The 17,723-nt window shown below is 40.0% G+C and overlaps 1 protein-coding gene across 1 annotated transcript; it reads left to right on the top strand.

The window, feature by feature from the left end:
• LOC107644495 lies at window positions 1,405–3,096 on the top strand. Its single transcript, XM_021103017.1, has 2 exons — window positions 1,405–1,692; window positions 2,805–3,096. Exons 1-2 carry the CDS (start codon window positions 1,525–1,527, stop codon window positions 2,850–2,852), a joined length of 216 nt encoding a protein of 71 aa, XP_020958676.1. The 5' UTR covers window positions 1,405–1,524; the 3' UTR covers window positions 2,853–3,096.

Here is a 17,723-nt window from a genome sequence, read left to right as displayed (position 1 = left end):
GCACATTAATTTTGTCACCCGAAGACCAAAGCAGTGGTACCAACAATACATTAATTTCTGATACACATGGCTCAATAAATTAACACTGGTACCACCAAGGGCAAGTCCCATTGTAAATTTGTAATGGTTGAGGGCGTTGAGATCTACAAACCAAAAGATAAACCTATTCCCGGTGCATTCCCGATCCTTTTGCATAGAATCCATTTCTCTTCACTCTTCAGCTCTGCCTTTCATGTACTCTCTTTAAATCCTATTTATGTTTTCTTTTAATTTTTATTTTTTTAAAAAATGGTTGCTAAAAAGCTATCTCCTATCATAGACCCCAAAAATGACCAAAAAAAAAAAAAAACTAAAATCCTATAAAATAGACCATAAATTTAATATTTTTATCTAAAATTGCCTAGGTTATGTTTTTAACAAAAATGTTATTTTTTTACCAAAAAGAATAAAAAATTTAAAATAAACAAACTAGTCTATTTAACCCAATAAACTTTATTAACAGAGTCTAGACTTGTAAATATTTGAAATATAGTTAACAATTTATTTTATTCAGAGACTTTTATATATATAGTATTTTTTAGTCTGATAAGACAATAATTTATTTAAAAACTGATCACTAATTAATAAACTATTATATACATAAAATAAAATTTAAGCCTCTAACAAAAGACTAATAAATTAATTATTAGACGGACACCAATTAGTTACGAACTTAAATAGTTACTTAGATCTTTTATTAAATGTTTTAAAATAGTTATTATTTTTTTGTCAAGGACAAGGCCGGATTAAACCGACCCGACCTGGAAACAACCCAAACCCACAGTTCAAACAGTACCCCTTCCCTCTCGCTACTCTCTGAAGAACCAAAATAAGCTTAGAGACTCGCAACAATACCGATTGACACACTACTTCTACGATGAGGCTTCGTCTGCTCGGGAGGAAGGAAGCTCCGCCGGTGACGCTGCAGAGAGGACGCTAACTACCCCGGGGCCAAGCTTCTCCGCCTCGCACGGCTAAGATCTGGGATTTCGCGGATTCAAAGCCCACGAACAGCGACGGGTACCGCAGCGGAACTGGGATGTTGCGGCGAGGCTGGGTTGCGGCGCTCCGGCAGCAACGCCGGCGAGAAGAAACTGGCAAGCGTCGCTGCAGATTGGAGCTGTTACCTTCCTGGGTTCCAAAGGCACAGAAGCCCAATTTTTCCTCCCGTAAAATTTTTCCAATTTGAGGTGGGATATTGATGGGCCAGTTGGGGGCTTGGGGCTAATTTGATCTTGCATTTTAAAATATAATTTTTTTTGGGTCATGGCCAGGGCCAGTTACTTAATTCTTTGGATGAAGGTACAGTTTGGCCCATCCCGAGACAAGTTGGGCTTGATGGGCCTTCATGTATTATACAGGCCCATTTAGAGTGAAGTTAGCTGGTAAGTGCGACAGTAACAAGAAGGTGAGCGAGCAGACTGAGACGAGGAGAAAGAAGAGAAGAGAAGAGAGAGAAAGAAGAGAAGAGGAAGGGAAGCGAAAATGGCTGGAGGAATGGAAGCACACAAGAACAAGCACATAGAGGATTGGGGCGCCGCTAGGGAGAATCTCGAGTTGAATTTCCGCTGGACCCGCCGCAACTTCGCTCTCGTCGGAATCTTCGGCATCGCCATTCCCATCCTCGTCTACAAAGGCATCGTCCGTGAATTTGTAAGTTCCTTATGTTTTCGTCATTCAATCCAGTCGATTGTTCATCGTTTTGTTGATTTTCCTGGTAGATCTCGCTAGAATCCCCTTCAAATATTGCTCATTATTGTCTGTTAGTACGTTTTGATTACAGAAATGTTGAAGTGTGTATTGTTAGGGTTCATGATCCGTGACTGACATTCAATCATTTGGTCAAGAATCTTAAACTATTTGTGATTGGATGATAGGGCAAAATATTTTATGCTTACTGCGTGTTGAAGTTATTATCGGGATAACTTAGTGCCTCCTTAGGATCTAACTTTGTGCTTAGAAGAATTATGGATGTGGTTTGTGTGGTTGCAGGGATGATTACTCTGTTATCGCAATGTGTGAACTTTAGTTGGTTAATTTGAAAGGTATTTGAGGAATTGGGGATTTTATTCTAGCTTTAGGTTTAGAAAGGGGTTAGATTGAGGAAACTTGACTTCATAAATGGCTTTGTACAACTGCATTTCGAGGATTTAGAATCTGTCTAATGTGCAAGCCTTGCTTGGGATTGAGTGTTTTGGATGAGAATTGGCTTGAATTGGTTTCCTTCCCCTTCTCTTGTTTTTTTATTTTAGTGTGGGTGTAATGTCAGCAACTTAGCATAGCTGCATAGGATTTTTATCATTATTGGATTTAGGGTGATTATGGGTGTTTGGGCAATACATAATACTTAATAGTGAGTAAATGAGTTTCAGCCTTGCTGAAGCGGATGGAAAATTGTGTATTAAGAATTTAAGATTTGGAGTTATGGTTTCAATGTATCTAAACTGTGATATTGAAGTTTGAGATGCGAATTTCGGTGCTTGGTAGTTGGTATCATAAAGCTAAACTGAAAAATAAAAAAGATAACAAAAAAAAAAAAAGGAAATGTTCTTAGCATTAGTCTTCATGGGTTTCACAGAACCAATTGATTTCTGTTACTGGATTCTTGTCCTTTGGCCTTAATGCTTGGTTTACGTGTTTGATTCTTCTGTTGTAAATTTGTAATGCATATTAATTTTAGGACATATACCGTGTGACTGGTAACTTTGTACATATCATGTACGATATCCTTTGCATTTAAGTGGATCAATTTTTCATGCTTACAGCATATGCAAGATGAAGATAACGGCAGACCGTACAGGAAGTTCATGTGAAAATGTGGACGATGCTTCGAAATAATTTGAGGGTTTTAAATGTTAGACCTTAATGAGGCTACAACATATGCTTTTTATATAACTCGTAAAGGGTTGTGGTAAATACTGTAGACCTATCAAACTATTTTATGTTTGGCTGTTTTAATTGAGATTCGTGTTACGTTGTTAACTTGTTAATGTGGTTGAAAATCAATAAAATCTATTTTCAACGAGAAAAGGCACTTGATAAAAGGGCTTTTTACCATATTTGTTGTAGGTTAAATGCAATGATATTGGACTAAAAAGTTTAGATCATTGTTTGGATATTCAGTTACGGATGAGTCTTGATTCTTGTAGGACGTTTTTCATTGCTTGGAAAAGGGCATAGTTGTTGGCCTGTTCATAATTTTGGCTATGAAAAGTAATATAGTTTTTGCTTCATTCTTATGTTGCCAAACCCCAAATACTAATGTCATAAGCAGGAGGATCGCAATCAACAAAAAACTTATCTTTAGCCATTGAAAATTTTGTGTGGCCAAGAGATGCATGCAACTTCTATGCAAGGGTTAGTGTTATCACAAAACCCAAAATTTGTTATACAATAAGAATTTCATTTAAAAGATTTATCGTCTGGTTAAGATTTAATATTTCAATAGAAATGGCTAAGATTATTTTTATTTGAAATTTTTTAAACAATAGAAAAGATTTGATTCAATTTTGATCGGTATATCTCAGTATACTTTGTGATATACTTGTCGCTCTAATTGATTTAATTTCGACAAATTGTTAATGGAAAAGATTTTCAAATAAATATTAATTATTTATCTCAATATTAGGTTAGTTAAGTGGTAGATAAATTTATTTTCTTCTTAATGCTACCTTATTTGAGTCTTTCTGAAGACAATTTCCGTGTTAGAAGAAGTAGCCATAATTCCTCAAATCAAATTAGTTATAAATGTTTTATAAAGGTTTTATTTAGGAGTGGTAACGAGTATGATAAGGTTTAAATTTTATCTTAATTTTATTTGTATTTTAAATATTTCAACTCAATTCGATCTTGGTGAAAATTTAGGTCTAATTAATTTCACGTGAAGTTGATTGCACCTGAGTTAACACCTTTAATCTTACTTGATTCTTAAAAACAAATTTATTTTTATTCAAATACAATATTTAGTCTTTTTATATTTTATAATATCAAATATTATTTATGTATTATTATTAGGATCTAACTTTGTGCTTAGAAGAATTATGGATGTGGTTTGTGTGGTTGCAGGGATGATTACTCTGTTATCGCAATGTGTGAACTTTAGTTGGTTAATTTGAAAGGTATTTGAGGAATTGGGGATTTTATTCTAGCTTTAGGTTTAGAAAGGGGTTAGATTGAGGAAACTTGACTTCATAAATGGCTTTGTACAACTGCATTTCGAGGATTTAGAATCTGTCTAATGTGCAAGCCTTGCTTGGGATTGAGTGTTTTGGATGAGAATTGGCTTGAATTGGTTTCCTTCCCCTTCTCTTGTTTTTTTATTTTAGTGTGGGTGTAATGTCAGCAACTTAGCATAGCTGCATAGGATTTTTATCATTATTGGATTTAGGGTGATTATGGGTGTTTGGGCAATACATAATACTTAATAGTGAGTAAATGAGTTTCAGCCTTGCTGAAGCGGATGGAAAATTGTGTATTAAGAATTTAAGATTTGGAGTTATGGTTTCAATGTATCTAAACTGTGATATTGAAGTTTGAGATGCGAATTTCGGTGCTTGGTAGTTGGTATCATAAAGCTAAACTGAAAAATAAAAAAGATAACAAAAAAAAAAAAAGGAAATGTTCTTAGCATTAGTCTTCATGGGTTTCACAGAACCAATTGATTTCTGTTACTGGATTCTTGTCCTTTGGCCTTAATGCTTGGTTTACGTGTTTGATTCTTCTGTTGTAAATTTGTAATGCATATTAATTTTAGGACATATACCGTGTGACTGGTAACTTTGTACATATCATGTACGATATCCTTTGCATTTAAGTGGATCAATTTTTCATGCTTACAGCATATGCAAGATGAAGATAACGGCAGACCGTACAGGAAGTTCATGTGAAAATGTGGACGATGCTTCGAAATAATTTGAGGGTTTTAAATGTTAGACCTTAATGAGGCTACAACATATGCTTTTTATATAACTCGTAAAGGGTTGTGGTAAATACTGTAGACCTATCAAACTATTTTATGTTTGGCTGTTTTAATTGAGATTCGTGTTACGTTGTTAACTTGTTAATGTGGTTGAAAATCAATAAAATCTATTTTCAACGAGAAAAGGCACTTGATAAAAGGGCTTTTTACCATATTTGTTGTAGGTTAAATGCAATGATATTGGACTAAAAAGTTTAGATCATTGTTTGGATATTCAGTTACGGATGAGTCTTGATTCTTGTAGGACGTTTTTCATTGCTTGGAAAAGGGCATAGTTGTTGGCCTGTTCATAATTTTGGCTATGAAAAGTAATATAGTTTTTGCTTCATTCTTATGTTGCCAAACCCCAAATACTAATGTCATAAGCAGGAGGATCGCAATCAACAAAAAACTTATCTTTAGCCATTGAAAATTTTGTGTGGCCAAGAGATGCATGCAACTTCTATGCAAGGGTTAGTGTTATCACAAAACCCAAAATTTGTTATACAATAAGAATTTCATTTAAAAGATTTATCGTCTGGTTAAGATTTAATATTTCAATAGAAATGGCTAAGATTATTTTTATTTGAAATTTTTTAAACAATAGAAAAGATTTGATTCAATTTTGATCGGTATATCTCAGTATACTTTGTGATATACTTGTCGCTCTAATTGATTTAATTTCGACAAATTGTTAATGGAAAAGATTTTCAAATAAATATTAATTATTTATCTCAATATTAGGTTAGTTAAGTGGTAGATAAATTTATTTTCTTCTTAATGCTACCTTATTTGAGTCTTTCTGAAGACAATTTCCGTGTTAGAAGAAGTAGCCATAATTCCTCAAATCAAATTAGTTATAAATGTTTTATAAAGGTTTTATTTAGGAGTGGTAACGAGTATGATAAGGTTTAAATTTTATCTTAATTTTATTTGTATTTTAAATATTTCAACGATCTTGGATCTTGGTGAAAATTTAGGTCTAATTAATTTCACGTGAAGTTGATTGCACCTGAGTTAACACCTTTAATCTTACTTGATTACAAATTTATGTTCTTCTATAAAAAATTTTTCATCTTATAAATCATAAATCAGTGATTTTTAGTATTTTATCAATTTGTCCCATTTGCAATGCTGAATCAGAATTCTTGTTAAATTTCATCTTCAAGATGCTTCATAAATACGGGTTGGAAGAACATAATTGGTCTAACATTTAGAAACCGAAAATCTAAATTTTTTTTTGAGTCTGACAGTTTCACACAAGATTCAGGTATTTGGGTGGAAGTTCTTCTATAAAAAATTTTTCATCATGCAGCTTATAAATCAGTGATTTTTAGTATTTTATCAATTTGTCCCATTTGCAATGCTGAATCAGAATTCTTGTTAAATTTCATCTTCAACTGTCCAGATGCTTCAGAAATTTGGAGCAAGAGTCCAATAACGCACTTGATCCCGAATTCAAACTGCATCTCCTTTTTTGATTGGTAGAGACTCCAAATTGTTGTCCCGGATTATCTGTGAGTAAGAACTTGGTCTATTTTGCTTTGATTATTGCCTGGCCTATATAAAAAAAATGTATAGGAGGGTGTTCGAACGCCAATCTATGAATCCCTAAGAACTTATAGCAATTGATACCAAACAAAATTAGAAACTTGTAAACTTACCCATTAAAGTCCCAACTTAATTTTAACTTTGCTTTTTTCTTAGTGTCATTTTTTTAAGATGAGTTTTATGGTGTCTTTTACTATGGTGCCTAAATTGCCTAACTTGTTTTTAAAAGTAAAAAATAAAATATTTAAAGCAAAAAATAAAATATTTAAAATTTATTAAATACTATCTATTTATTTTTTTTGGTAAGTTAGGCACAATTTTAAAGGCACTATAACATTCACCTCTTAATTCTTTTACTGTACCTCGCTAATGTTTAAACAAAAATGGGAGAACCCACTTTTTTTCTGTAGTCCTAAATTTTGGACAAAATATTTTTTTTCATTTGAAATAAAATAACTTATAGTCTTTGAAAAAAAAATTGTTCTAACATTCGAATCCAATCCAGTTCACTGCGGATTAGATTACGAACCCATTCTGATCGAATTGCAGCAGGTTGGACATCCGCATGTACGAGTAATGTTGCCAGCTTGACATTGACTTACGCTTTCAAGGTGCAATTCAACATTTTTTTTTGGTATTACAATTGAACATTTATTAACTGCTAATAAGAATGTGCATTACACATATACTTGCATTATTATGGGGATGCTTAGTGTATCTAAATTTCTAAAAGTAGTTTGGCATCTAATTCTTTTATGGTATATTCTTATGTTCATGCCCCCACATCTTTTAATTTGTCCACTAAACGCAAATGATGGTAGTGATGATCACTTTCGCTTTTCTTATGATTATTATTATTATTGCGTTACATGCCCCTTTGTGAATGTATATGGTCATTTGACATTGAATGTATATGGTCATTTGACATTGAATGTATATGCCCCTTTTCTTGTTGCTTTTCTACATGTTTTGATTTTCTTTTCTTTTTTCCAGTACAATAATGGTTAGATATTATACCTGTTCATACCCTGACTCAATGATAAGGTCCATGTCCAAATAAAAGGCCCAATCCAAAGGATCGAGCCTCGCCCTACACCGACCTTCTCTCTATGAAGTCGGTTCTTACCACGACTTACCCTAAAGAAGTCGGGGACGAGGATTAGCTGGCAGATAAGCACCCATTCAAATGAGTAACTGCCCCTAAAATTGCTCTACCCACTTTCAGGAGCCATATCTCAACTTTCCTAAGATAAATGGACGGTTATCCACCTTAAATGGCAGAACTACTCCAACAGTGGTTATGGGTTCACCACTATAAATACACTAACGCTCCTCAGGTATAACAGAAGCCCAATACTCTCTAGACCTGTTTTGCTCCCTTTGCTGACTTTGGCATCGGAGTGTCTTTGCAGGTACCACCCCCCATTCTCTCACACTAAAGTCGGACGGGGGTCTTGGATCACCAACCCATTCGGATACTCCCTCATTCAGACGATTGGGCCAGCCAAACTAATCCAACCCATTAATCTCCGGTTACCCATCGTAACATTGGTGCCGTTGCCGGGGACCCGAGAGATCAACCAGTTATGATGGACAAATCACCGGAAGATGGTCATACGGCGTCTGATTCCGAGCAGGAAAACCTGGACACCGGAAACAACGACGCGAACCCAACTCCTCACCCGGAGGCCAGTGATCAACATCGAGAAGGCACCTCTGGGTTTAAAAATCCAAAGGTAAACTCTTCGGATGGACGAGAGTCAGGAAAGGAAGGGCCACCCCACGCAACCGAGCTAATAGGGCTGGTCCATGGCCACCAAGGTCGTTTAGAACAGTTGGAACATGAGTTAGAACGATAACGAGAGGCGGAGCGAAATCTCAGGGAAGAGATAGAGCGACGAAAAGAGTTAGAGGAAAAACTCTTAAGACTAGAATCTTCTCTGAGAAGTCGGAACTCCCGTGGCGATCGAGAAGAGTCGCCCCTGGGAGGAGAATATCCGTTTAGTGAGGACATCATGAGGGCAAAAGTTCCAAGAAACTTCAAAAGCCCTGATATGAACCTCTATAACGGAACCACAGATCCGAAGCATCACTTAAGCAATTTCAAAAGTCGGATGTATCTGGCTGATGCTTCTGATGCAACTCGCTGCAAAGCCTTTCCGACTATCTTGTCAAAAGCAGCGATGAAGTGGTTCGACAGCCTCCCTCCGAGGTCAGTCACCAGCTTTGAAGACCTCTCGAGAAAATTCTTGATGAGGTTCTCCATCCAAAAGGATAAAGTAAAACATGCGCCGAGCCTCCTGGGAATAAAGCAGGAGGTCGGAGAACCTTTGCGGGACTATATGGAAAGGTTCAATAAAGCATGTTTAGAGATTCAGGACCTACCCACCGAAGCTGTCATGGGGTTAGTGAATGGACTTAGAGAAGGTCCCTTCTCACAGTCCATATCAAAAAGGCACCCACCTCCCTAAGCGATGTACAGGAAAGAGCAGAAAAGTACATTAACATGGAGGAAAATGCCAGACTACGAGAGCCGAGTTGGCGACCTGAGCATTCCCACTCTGCAAAAGAGAAGGAAAGAGAGCCCAAGAAGAAAGAAGAACTCGGTCTCGATAGGCCAAGGAAATATCACTCTTATACTCCTCTAAAGGTTTCCATGGTGGATGTATACAGAGAGATCTGCAACACTGAAAGGCTGCCACCTCCCAGGCCCATTAAAAATAAAAAGGGAGGAAGTCGCAGCGATTACTGTGAGTACCATAAGATCTATGGTCATTCAACAAATGATTGCTACGACCTTAAAAATGTGATAGAAAAGTTGGCCAGAGAAAGTCGGCTTGATAGATATCTTATGGAAAGGTCGGACAATCATGGGAAGAGAAAGCGAGAGGACGGGGACAGGAGAGACCCACCACCACAAACTCCCGAGAGACATATACATATGATCTTGGGAGGATTCGTGGGTGGAGGACTCACCAAGTCCTCTCGCAAGAGACACCTCAAGCGGGTTTACCAGGTCGGGAGTGAATCACCCGACCTCCCCACAATCTTGTTCACAAAGGAGGATGGGCAAGGAGTAATCCCTGGACATGATGATCCAGTGGTGATAACCATGATCCTAGCCAATGCCCATCTCCATAGAACCCTAGTAGATCAAGGAAGTTTGGCAGACATCCTTTTCAAGCCTGCGTTTGACAAACTAGGGTTAGATGAAAAGGAGTTAAGAGCCTACCCCGACACCTTGTACGGGCTAGGCGACATGCCAATAAAACCACTGGAATTTCTACCCCTCCACACTACCTTCGGAAAGGGGAAAAAATCCAAAACTCTGAGCATAGACTTTATAGTCATCGACGAAGGGTCAACATATAATGCCCTAATCGGCAGAGCTACCCTAAATCGACTCAGAGCGGTGGTATCTACTCTCCATCTCTGCATGAAATTCCCGACACCAGCAGGGATAGCAACGGTGGGGGGGGGGACCAGAAATTGGCAAGAAAGTGCTACAATGAAAGCCTGAACCTGAGGGGAAAGGGCAAAGAAGTCAACACCATAGAGCTCGGCAGTGCAAGGGCCAAAGAAGAGTTGCGACCACAGCCAGGAGGAAAAACTAAGGAAATACAGGTCGGCAAAGAGGAAGGAAAAAATACCAACATAGGAGCCAACCTAGGGGAAACCCTGAAGCAAGGGTTGACTAAGCTCCTAAGAGACAATTCTGACCTCTTCGCCTGGAAAGCCTCTGATATGCCTGGGATAGATCCCGAGCTTATGTCCCACAAGCTCTCGGTATATCCGGGATCCCGACCTGTACAACAGCGAAGACGCAAGCTCGGTCCGGAACGAGCTCTAGCGGTGGAGGAGCAAGTACAGGCACTCCTAGAAGCTGGCTTCATCAGAGAAGTTAAATATCCAACATGGCTAGCAAATGTAGTGCTAATCAAGAAGCAAAACGGCAAGTGGAGGATGTGTGTCGACTACACCGACTTAAATAAGGCATGTCCTAAGGACCCTTATCCACTCCCAAGTATTGATGCTCTAGTAGACTCTAGCTCGGGGTATCAATACTTGTCGTTTATGGATGCCTACTCGGGATATAACCAAATCCCTATGTATGAGCCAGACCAGGAGAAAACATCGTTCATCACGTCCCGAGCAAATTTCTGCTACGTGGTCATGCCATTTGGATTAAAAAATGCAGGGGCCACATATTAAAGGTTGATGAACAAGGTGTTCGCCTCCCACCTCGGGAGCTTAATGGAAGTCTACATGGACGACATGCTAGTAAAAATTAGGGAAGAAGCTGATCTACTAACAGACCTCTCGCAAGTCTTCGACACCATAAGGTTACACGGGATGAGGCTGAATCCCGCAAAGTGTACCTTCGCAGTGGAGGCCGGAAAATTCCTAGGGTTTATGCTGACACAAAAAGGGATTGAAGTAAATCCCGATAAGTGTAAAGCTATCCTGGAAATGAATAGCCCGACTTGTTTAAGGGAGGTTCAGCAACTAAATGGCTGACTTGCAGCCCTCTCCAGGTTCTTGGCAGGATCAGCACTGAAATCCCTTCCACTGTCTCTTTATTAAGAAAGGGATGCCAGTTCGAATGGACTCCGGAATGCGAAGGAGCGTTCCAAGAGTTCAAAAGGTTCTTGAGCCAACCTCCAATCCTAACCCGACCTCAAGTTGGGAAAGATCTCGTCCTATACTTGTCTGTAGCAGACAAGGCTGTCGCATCAGCCCTGATAAGGGAGGACGAGGTCGGACAGCATCCAGTGTACTTCATCAGCAAAGTTCTACAAGGCCCCGAACTAAGGTACCACAAGCTGGAGAAGTTTGCTTACTCCTTAGTAATAGCCTCACGGAGGCTACGGCCTTATTTTCAAGCGCATACGATAAGAGTATGAACGAACCAACCCATGAAGCAAATCCTCCAAAATACGGATGTTGCAGGGAGAATGGTTCAGTGGGCAATAGAGCTCTCCGAGTTCGACTTGAAGTATGAAACTCGGACAACAATTAAAGCCCAATGCCTCACTGACTTCATAGCAGAGTACGCAGGAGACCAAGAGAAAAAGCCAACTACATGGGAACTCTATGTAGATGGATCCTCAAACAAGACAGGAAGCGGTGCAGGCATAATACTGGTGGATGAAAGGGGAACTCAAATAAAGGTATCCCTCAAATTTGAATTCCCAGCTTCAAATAATCAAGCAGAATATGAAGCCCTGATTGTAGGATTGAAGCTGGCAGAAGAAGTCGGTGCAATAAAAGTGATGATATACAACGACTCTCAAGTAGTAACCTCCCAGATAAATGGAGAGTATCAGGCCAAAGACCCAAACATGAAGAGATACCTGGAAAAAACTCTGGAGTACCTCGGGCACTTTGCGGAAACCGAGGTTAAGCATATAACTCGGGATCTCAATAGCAGAGCAGACGCCCTCTCAAAGTTAGCAAGTACTAAGCCAGGAGGGAATAATAGAAGCCTGATCCAGGAAACTCTCCAAGAGCCCTCTGTCATGAAAGCAGAGGGCAAACAAGATGTCCTTGAGGTATCCGGGCTAAACCTCGGATGGATGAATCCCTTGGTCGAATACCTAAAATTCGACATCCTCCCCAAGAAGGAAAAAGAGGCTAAGAAAATCCGGAGGGAAGCACAATATTACACTCTGGTGAAAAATATCCTTTATAAAAGAGGAATATCAACGCCATTGTTGAAGTACGTACCGACCTCAAGGACCACTGAAGTGCTAGAGGAGGTCCATAATGGGATCTGCGAAAATCACCTCGGAGCCAGGTCGCTAGCCAGGAAAGTAATCCGAACTGGATTCTACTGGCCGACCTTGCAGAAAGATGCCACAGAGTTTGTGAAAAAATGCCAACCATGCCAAATGCATGTAAATCTCCACGTGGCTCCCCCTGAGGAGCTCATTAGTATAACTTCTCCATGGCCCTTCGCAAAATGGGGAATGGATTTGTTAGGTCCTTTTCCCCAGGCGCCAGGACAAGTCAAATACTTAATCGTGGGAATAGACTATTTCACAAAGTGGATAGAAACAGAACCATTAGCCACCATCACAGCCCAAAGAAGTCGGAGGTTCCTCTACAAGAATATCATCACGAGGTATGGGATACCTTACTCCATTACTATAGATAATGGAACCCAGTTCACCGACTCTACCTTTAGAAGCCTAGTGGCTAGTATGAAGATCAAACACCAGTTCACCTCGGTGGAACATCCACAAGCAAATGGACAAGCTGAGGCAGCCAACAAAGTCATATTGGCAGGGCTAAAGAAAAGACTACAAGATGCAAAAGGAGCCTGGACAGAAGAGCTTCCCCAAGTGTTGTGGGCTTACCGGACGACGCCCCAATCTGCCACTGGAGAAACACCCTTCCGACTTGTCTATGGCGTAGAAGCTATGATACCAGTGGAAATCAGTGAACAAAGCCCAAGGGTGATCCTCCATGATGAAATCGGGAACATACAGGGGCACAAAGAGAAGCTTGAATTGCTCCCCGAAGTCCGAGAACAAGCCCAGATAAGAGAAGCAGCATTGAAACAAAGGATGACTACCAGGTACAACAAAAAAGTCATTCGAAGGAGTTTCACCCCAAACGATTTGGTCTTGATCAGAAACGACATTGGAGTCAGCAAATCGGGGGAAGGAAAGCTCGCTGCCAATTAGAAAGGGCCCTACAAGATTAGCGAGGTCTTAAGAAAAGGTTATTATAAGGTGACTGACCTAAACGACCCCGAGTTACCAAGGTCGTGGCATGCTTGTAACATGAAAAGGTACTATAGTTAAAAGCGAACTCTACTCCCTGATGTACTCTTTTCCCAACTTCATGATTTTTTCCCAAAAATCAAAGGGTTTTTTCTGAAGAAAGGGTTTTTAACGAGGCATCATAGTAGAGGCTAAGGGGGAAGAGATTACTGAAAACCCTTAGTAGCAGTAAAAGTACCTTTCAAATAAATAAAGATCTTTTACAATATCTCTTATAAAATTCCTTCTCGTTTGCTTTTTCTTTCTACGAAACGCGCCGACTTAAGCTCGACAAAGCGTGAAAATCCCATGAACCGACCTAGATGGTCGTCAGGATAAAACGACGAGGTACAAGTCGGTGTAAAGAGGTTATAAAAGTTGATCGTTAGAAACTCAGAGACATTCCGACTCATAAGTCGAAATGAAAAACCAAGTAGAAAAAAGAAAAACGCATCGCAAAAATAACCTAAGTCATAGGAACTCAATAAACCACAAAGCTGAGTATAAGGAATAGTGAAAAAGAGATCGAAAAACCTATCAAAAAGTCAAAAGACTGTCCTAAGTCCTTAAAGCGAAAAAGCTCAGGAGGACAGACAAGCCAAAGAAAAAGGTTTTCAAAAAGGTCGAAGAAATTCCCTAAAGTATCAAAAACAGAAAAGCATGCACACAAAAGGTAACTTAAACCCTTATCCAAAAAAGGGTATTTATAAATATTTTATTTACGGCCTTAAAAGGCCAAGAGGAATGTCAACAGACCACTACCACCACAAACATACAAAGAGTTTAAAAAAGAGGGGACCCACAGGCCGGGCCCCCATATAGCCAACAATTTTTTAAACATCACCACCAGGAATAGTCGGATCACCACCAGAGTCCGGAAGAGTAGTCGGAGCGCCATCAGGTCCAAAGAGAGAAGTATCCATAGGAGACGGAGAGGAGGTTCTGGGAGCCTTCGAGGAACTCGGAGCATCCTTGGAACGAGGAGGGGACTCAATTATCCTCTGCCCCTGAGTTTTCAGATCGGAATCGGTGACAGGCTTAGGAGAGGGAGGAGGATAAACTATGGCACCATCAATGACGATCTTGTCAGGATCCAAAGGAGAGAGATCCAGGTCGGGAGCAAGGACTCCGACCTGCTCCTTAAAAATCCTCCAGGCCTCCTCGGCTTCTTCAGCAATAGAATCCTCCAACTCGGTGTAAGCAGTCCGAGAATTCAACAAGTCCTTCCTCACCGCCACGAGGTCCTCGAACAGGCTCGAATAACTCTCCTGCGCCTTCTTCCTCAAGCCCTCCTCCATATTGCATTGGGCTTGTAACTTGCTCTCCTTCTCCCGAAGGCCATCCCTCTCCTCATTCAACTCAGCGACCTCCTTCTTCAACTCCTTCTCATGTTTCTGATATATGAGAAGCCTTTCCTCCAACTCTTCAACCCTCGAGGTTGAACCCAGATAGCTAAGAGGAGTCTTCTCAAAAATATCAAGAAACTTGGTGCACACCGCCGCCGCCCTGATATTCTCCTGAGCCAGAATAGTGAGGTGGTTCCGGATAGAAACATCATCCATACCTATACGGGTATGGGGATAAATGTATTTCCGGATGAATGCAGGAGCATCCACCTTAGCCTCACCTTCAAAAGAAGAGCTAGACGCTAAAGTCTTGCGCTTCTTCTTCTCTGGCTCAGGAGAAGATCGGGGGGGAGGGGGCGGCTGAGAAGAAGCCGAGGAGGAAATGACGATGGGTTGAGAAGGAGTCCCCAAACTTCGGGAAGAAAGGGGAGGAGGAGGAAGAGGAGAGTTAGTTACCCTGGCGCCGCCAGTCCTGGCACGGGACCTCGCCTTGGCCTCCTGGACTCTCTGGTAAGACTCACTAGAATTCTTCTTCGCCATCTCTGTAAAAAATAATTAGTAGCCAAAAAAGTCAGACAAGTCGGTAAAAATAAATCGCAAGTCGGAAACAAAGTAGAAAAATAAAAGCTACCTAGTTGTGTCTGGACAAAGGTCGGCGACCCCTGGAGAAATTTTTTGGTATCCAGATATGGGGCCTTCCCCCACACTTCTCGGAGGAACCCCACAATGGCTGCCTCCACTTCATCCAGATCATCCAAACTATATTTCTCACAGGGGGAGGCCTCCAACCAGTATAGAGGAAAGCGAGGAGAAGAATTCTCATCCAAGAAAAAGGGGTGGTGACCCTCTACACCTTGAACTTTGAAAAAATAATTTTTGAAGTCATGGAATGATTCATCAAAAAGGGTGAAAACTCTCCGACCTTGTATAACTTGGAAAAACACCCATTGTTGCTTGTTATTTTGCCCACTGAAGGGCTTGGTCATGTGGAAGAGATAAAAGAAAATCCTCAAGGAAGTCGGAAAGTCTAAAGCATGGCTGATAAACTGGTAGATTTTCAGAAAGCCCCAAGAGTTGGGGTGAAGTTGGGTAGGAGCAACTCGGCAGTGACGTAAGATGGCAATCTCAAAATCAGAAAAAGGGAGAAAAACGCCCAGACGGGTGATCATACTCTCATACATATAAAAGAAATGAGGGGCTACTTCAGAAGCCCTCCCGAAACAAACCCGGTCTTCCGGACCCGGGACCACCATTCATACTTCGGCTCATCCTCCTCAGAAGTACAAATTCGGTGATGAGTGCAAAGGTTGGTGATAAATTCGGTATCGATCAAAGGTTCCTCTCCTAAGATCGTGACATCGACCCATTGAGCAAGAACTTCTACAGAAGACATTCTTTCCTAAGGTATGATGAAAACCTACACAGGAAAAAGAAAAAGAATAAAAAACGAGAGTTCCTAAGGGGGCATGGAATTAAACAGAAGCCTACGACGTCACCTCCTCTCCCTCTAAATAATAAAAAGCATGCAAACAGAAGCACTTAGTAAAAGAGAAGGGGAGAAAGAACCAACCTTTGCCTGGAAAAAAGGTAGAGGAAGATGAAAGCCTTCAAACAAAAATGCTCCACGAACAGATGAGAAGAAAATTTGGAAAATCGCAGAAACGAAACAATGAAAGAGAGGAAAAGTATTTATAGACACGTTAGGGGCATAATGATAAAAACGGAAAGCGGTCATTAATGGGTGCACCATTACCAAGGTAATTAATACCTACGCAAACCTCTAATGGATGCGACGTTTGATTAGACGTAATTGTGAAAACCAAAAGTCACGAAAGTCACGTCGGTTCCGAACAATCACGTCGGTTCCCTCACAAGTCGGCTACGACCCCGAGTAGAATACTCGAACCCAAGTCTCAAAAGAAATTGGGCTCGAGTAGGGGCACTGTTCATACCCTGGCCCAATGATAAGGCCCAGGTCCAAATGAAAGGCCCAATCCAAAGGATCGAGCCTCGCCCTACACCGACCTTCTCTCTATGAAGTCGGTTCTTACCACGACTTACCCTAAAGAAGTCGGGGACGAGGATTAGCTGGCAGATAAGCACTCATTCAAATGAGTAATTGCCCCTAAAATCTCTCTACCCACTTCCAGGAGCCATATCTCAACTTCCCTAAGATAAAGGGACGGTTATCCACCTTAAATGGCGGAACTACTCCATCGGTGGTTATGGGTTCACCACTATAAATACACTGACGCTCCTCAGGTATAACAGAAGCCCAATACTCTCTATACCTGTTTTGCTCCCTTTGCTGACTTTGGCATCGGAGTGTCTTTGCAGGTACCACCCCCCATTCTCTCACACTGAAGTCAGACTGGGTCTTGGATCACCAACCCATTCGGATACTCCCTCATTCAGACGATTAGGCCAGCCAAACTAATCCAACCCATTAATCTCCGGTTACCCATCGTAACAATACCTAAATTTACATTTGCAACATCACATAAACTGGAAAAGCAATAGCAGATGTAACCTCGAACTCACCCTTTTGAATTACATAGATAATGATGTTTTAGCTTTTAATACTCACACACTAAGATTTCAATTTGTATAAATTGTTGGCATGAATGAATTTTATACAAATATCTAATTATAAATTAGTAGCCTAGTAAAAATATTTGCCTCATTTTATGAAATCTCTTCTTTAAAAAATTTAAATTGATAATAAAAGACACATAAATAATTATATCTCTAAAACATATCTTCAAATTATAGTTATCAGAATCGAATTGGTGATCGAACCGATCAAGCTACTGGTTCATTAGTTTATTAGTTCAACCGATAAAATTGGTCTCACGTAAATAAAAAATATAAAATAGTCAAAAACTTAAAATTAAAATTTGAAATACATATCTTCACTAACATTTTATGAAGAATCAAGTCTCCAATTCTAAAAATAACTAACATAAAAAAAACATAAAATTTGTGAGTACTACTACAATAGTATTTTAATTTGACACAATAAGAGTAACAATTAATTCACAAAACCTATCATTTAACTATAAT

This window comes from Arachis ipaensis, chromosome B05 (assembly GCF_000816755.2).
Source record: "Arachis ipaensis cultivar K30076 chromosome B05, Araip1.1, whole genome shotgun sequence".
NCBI classification, from domain to species: Eukaryota; Viridiplantae; Streptophyta; class Magnoliopsida; order Fabales; family Fabaceae; genus Arachis; species Arachis ipaensis.
The sequence above is the reverse complement of the archived record's forward strand: the minus strand, read 5'-3'. Positions and strand labels throughout refer to the sequence as shown.